We start from the raw sequence: 4666 nt of genomic DNA, 5'->3' as shown, positions 1-4666 counted from the left end.
GGCTCTGAGCCATCAGCCCAGAGCCCGACGCGGGGCTCGAACTCACGGACCGCGAGATCGTGACCTGGCTGAAGTCGGACGCTTAACCGACTGCGCCACCCAGGCGCCCCATGAAATGGACATTCTTAACCTCAATGTCATTCCCCCCTGTCCAAAGCTCAGATGTGCCTATTGTGACCAGTACTAGTGAACATTGTGGGGATGATGGAATCTAACACATGTGACATTGCAAAAAGGAAATAATATATAAACCAGAGAAAATAACAAGTACAATTATTTTATATGAATGTGTACTTTATAGGAAAACTAGGAAAACTAGGAAAGATGACTCGCTTCAAGAAGAGAGTGGCTGGATATAAGATAGATATACAATAGTAAGTTGTTCTTCTCTATACTGGTAAGAACAAAGTAGACACTGGTGGAAAAGGAAGTCACTCTATTTTACATCAATGACCAAAAGCACTTTGGAGTTATATCAGCAAGAAATCTCCAGGACTTAAAGTAAATGATGAAATCACATTGAAGAACACAAAGCGAGTTGTAAATAATAGAAGAATCCTGCCATGTTTTTGACTGGAAAGCATAAGAATTGGGAAATAAATGTCCGCTTCAAATTTTCTTTTTCAGACACTATGACTCACTTTCCAGAAGTCAAAGGTAAGTTGATCAGAAGACTTTTGCAACGAAAGTACATTTCCTTATAATTTTATAAAAACAGGGAAAGCAGTGGGGTTTTTCCTGATAACATTTCTTTTTTCTCTTTTCATAAAATTTGATATAAGCAATTTGTAAACAGAAACAAAAACAAGAAATAGAGTCACCCCGAATTTTACTGGCACTACTCTTTAATTTCTGCCAATATAACAGAAAATACCCGATTTTAAGATTCACAGAGGACGGGGCGCCTGGGTGGCTCAGTCGGTTAAGCGGCCGACTTCAGCTCAGGTCACGATCTCGCGATACGTGAGTTCGAGCCCCGTGTTGGGCTCTGTGCTGACGGCTCAGAGCCTGGAGCCTGTTTCCGATTCTGTGTCTCCCTCTCTCTCTGACCCTCCCCCACTCATGCTCTGTCTCTCAAAAATAAAATGTTTTTAAAAAATTTTTTTAAATAAAAATAGGGGCGCCTGGGTGGCGCAGTCGGTTAAGCGTCCGACTTCGGCTCGGGTCATGATCTCACGGTCCGTGAGTTCAAGCCCCGTGTCGGGCCCTGTGCTGACGGCTCAGAGCCTGGAGCCTGTTTCCGATTCTGTGTCTCCCTCTCTCTCTGACCCTCCCCCGTTCATGCTCTGTCTCTCTCTGTCCCAAAAATAAATAAACGTTGAAAAAAAAAAAAAAAAAAAAGATTCACAGAGGAAAAATGCCCAATAGTAATGAGGAATATTATACACAAAAAAGTGCTGGAGAAACATCTTGTATTATCAGATATTTAAACAAACCACAATTATTGCCATATAAACGGCATGGTGTCAGCCTCGAATGCATCAAATAATAAGTAATCTTTTCTGATGCTCCCTGGCTTCATATTTTTTTCATGTTACCCTGGACCATCTATTTTATTTTTTTTAATCTGTTATTTATTTATTTATTTATTTATTTATTTATTTATTTATTTAAGTGTGGGCGGGAGCACATGGGAGAAGGGCAGAGGGAGAGAGAGAGAGAGAGAGAGAGAGAGAGAGAGAGAATCTCAAGCAGGCTCCACGCTTAGTACAGAGCCTGACACGGGGCTCAATCCCATGACCCTGGGATCGTGACCTAAGCCAAAATCAAGAGTCAGACACTCAACTGATGATGAAATCACATTGAAGAACACAAAGCGAGGCATTGAGGCACGCCAACTGCACCATCTGTTTTAAAGGAAGACAGGAATCATCTGTTTTAAAGTCAAGTGTTTTAAAATTGTATAAATGCCTCCTGCTAATGAAAATCTGGGTAAAAGAGCACAACAGTAGGAAAGATGAGTCGCTATTGCCTTTTGAGAAAAAAACTCCCAGCGGTGTTAACAATTCATATGTGCTTTAACCTAATAATCTTGCTTCGGGGAGTCCATTCTGTAGAAACAGATGCTTCAATACATAAGGATTTACATATATGAATGCTTGCCTCAGCTTCATACGCAGAGGATAAACAATCTGAATAAAGGAAATATTGAATAAATTTGGCAAAATCCGTATCACAGACTCTGAATTGGCATTAGAAAGGAGCTAGAGCTACAAAGCTTTAAAAGGATACGTTGGATAACGTTTTTGTCTTGAGTCAATGGGTGGATAGAGAATGACTGTCATTCATGAGGGCAAATATAAGCAAGCAAGAAAGAGAGCGAGTTCAATTCTAGATAAAGTTCTGGAAGCTGTCTTAAATGGAGGCCAGGAGTTCTAAAAATAAGGGGGGGGGGAGAGGATATGTTGAAAAGGATTTTTGTGATATGCTGAGTTAGAAACTCAGGTTATGGGGACATCTGGGTGGCTCAGTCAGTTGAGCATCCGACTCTTGATTTCAGGTCAGGTCATGATCTCATGGTTTGTGAGTTCGAGTCCCGTATTGGGCTCTGTCTGCACTGAGGGTGCAGAGCCTGCTTCAGATTCTCTGTCTCCCTCTCTCTCTGCCCTTCCTCTACTCGTGCGTGCACTCTCTCTCTCTCAAAATAAATTATGGATATAACGTGTGACTCATTTGGGGAGGGAGCAAAAAATCTGTGCATGTGTACCCCTACATATATATTGTGTATAGTTATATATATGTTGGATGGATGATAGATGGATGGATGGAGATATATATATATATATATGCAGAAAAGTGTGGATAGAGATAAACCAGGCTATATACAGTGTGTGTGTGTGTGTGTGTGTGTGTGTGTGTGTGTGTGTGTATGCACGTATGTGAGAAGGTAAAGAAAAAAGACAGAGGGGAAATTGTTTAACAGATAAGTCTCAAATTTATGTTTCTAACCTTAGTATAGACTTCTGGAACTAGGGTCAAATGCTAAGCAAACCACCAACAATGTCTATACCGTGGAGAAAAGTGGGACACGGGGTAGGGGTTTCAACAGCTCTGCTACTACGTGACCCACCAGAACCTCAGGCAGGGGCTCTGATTCTGGTGCAAGCAGGGGAGGAGGAAAGTAATTTTGTAACATCTCAACTAACACTCCCAGAGAGGGACGAAGGATCTTTGTTTTCTCTAGATGGCAAGTGCGTCTTTCCATTCCAGTACAAAGGTGGGATATTCTATGACTGCATCAAGTTCAAGGCAAAACACAAGTGGTGCTCCCTAACTAAGACATACCAAGGACGTTGGAAGTATTGCTCTGAAGAAGGTGAGTACCTTGCCTCTGCACACCTCAGGGAGGTGATCTTTTGTCGCCAGGGCTGAAGTCCGGGGAGACCGGCCAGAGGGTCCCGAGAAGGGAATCCACGGTCAATTACATTGCGAAAATAAGGTTAGTGCAGATCTCTGGCAGTGTGGAAGTCACAAGGCCCCCAAGACGTATGGTGAGGGCTTCACCCACGTTACCTTGAAATGAAAACGTTTAGCAAAACCCCAATCCCCCACCAATATTTCAGAGTAGATGGTGCCGAGCGGGATGGTGTGTGTGGGCGCACGCGTGTGTGTGATGGCAAAGAGGAGGTACAAAACAGAAAGATTTCTTATCCCGATTGCTTCTCTCCTCTGTAGACTTTGCAAAATGCGTGTTTCCCTTCTGGTACAGACGCCTTATCTACCGCGAATGCACTGAAGATGGGGACGCGTTTGGGAGAAAATGGTGCTCGCTGACCCAGAATTATAACAAGGACAAGGTCTGGAAATATTGTGACTGATGGCGACATTTTCTGGGAGGGGCATGAGGAGGGTCTAATCGTTCCCAGGGGAAATAAATGTCCAGTTTCTTTTGTGAAAGGAGGAGATAGGACTCTCCTTAAAAACGTTTTTTGTTTTTGTTCTTGTGTTTTTTTTTTTTTTTCTGAGCTATGATCTGGCTGTAAATAGCTCGGGGTTTTGGTCGTGGATTATGGATGATGGGGTTTTTATATGGAAACTTCTATTGTAGCCTCAGCACTTTTACTTACTAACTGGGTTAAATTTGGCCTTTTTTTTTTTTTGAGAGAGAGAGAGAGAGAGAGAGAGAGAGAGAATCCCAAACAGGCTCTATGTTCAGCATGACCCTGACCTGGGGCTCAATCTCACCATCCTGGGAACCAAATCCGTTATGCCCAGCTGCATTTAGGCTTTCCTAAGCCTGAAACAGACTATTATAGCAAAAGCCTAAACAACTCTTGGGATGTGTGAACTATTTTATTTTTTTATCTCTATTTATTTTTAAAGTTTATTTATGTTTGAGAGAGAGAGAGACACACACACAGAGCATGAGTGGGGGAGGGGCAGAGAGAGAGGGAGACAGATTCCGAAGCAGGCTCCAGGCTCCGAGCTGTCGGCACAGAGCCTGACGCGGAGCTCGAACCCACGAACCGTGAGATCCTGACCTGAGCCAAAGTCAGACACCTACCCGACTGAGCCCCCCAGGCGCCCCTCTGAGGAGAGTTTTTAAAGCTGTGGGTCACAGTCATCAATTCAGTGGGGCATGACCAGCACTGTTAAAAATTTTAAATGCTGCAGAATTGGAGGAAAACCACAGAGTATATAGTATGTGTATCCAATATATTATCTC

The 4666-nt window shown here is 43.0% G+C and overlaps 1 protein-coding gene across 1 annotated transcript; it reads left to right on the top strand.

The window, feature by feature from the left end:
- The first annotated feature begins 631 nt into the window (after positions 1 to 631).
- Positions 632 to 4021, top strand: BSPH1 (binder of sperm protein homolog 1). Its single transcript, XM_040458206.1, has 3 exons — positions 632 to 657; positions 3185 to 3316; positions 3676 to 4021. The coding sequence occupies exons 1-3, from the start codon at positions 633 to 635 to the stop codon at positions 3816 to 3818; spliced, it is 300 nt and encodes a 99-aa protein (XP_040314140.1). The 5' UTR covers position 632; the 3' UTR covers positions 3819 to 4021.
- The last annotated feature ends 645 nt before the right edge of the window (positions 4022 to 4666 follow it).

The sequence above is a fragment of the Herpailurus yagouaroundi genome, unplaced genomic scaffold (assembly GCF_014898765.1).
Source record: "Herpailurus yagouaroundi ecotype Mexico unplaced genomic scaffold, PumYag 220, whole genome shotgun sequence".
Classification (NCBI taxonomy): Eukaryota; Metazoa; Chordata; class Mammalia; order Carnivora; family Felidae; genus Herpailurus; species Herpailurus yagouaroundi.
This window is presented reverse-complemented; position numbering and strand designations above follow the sequence as displayed.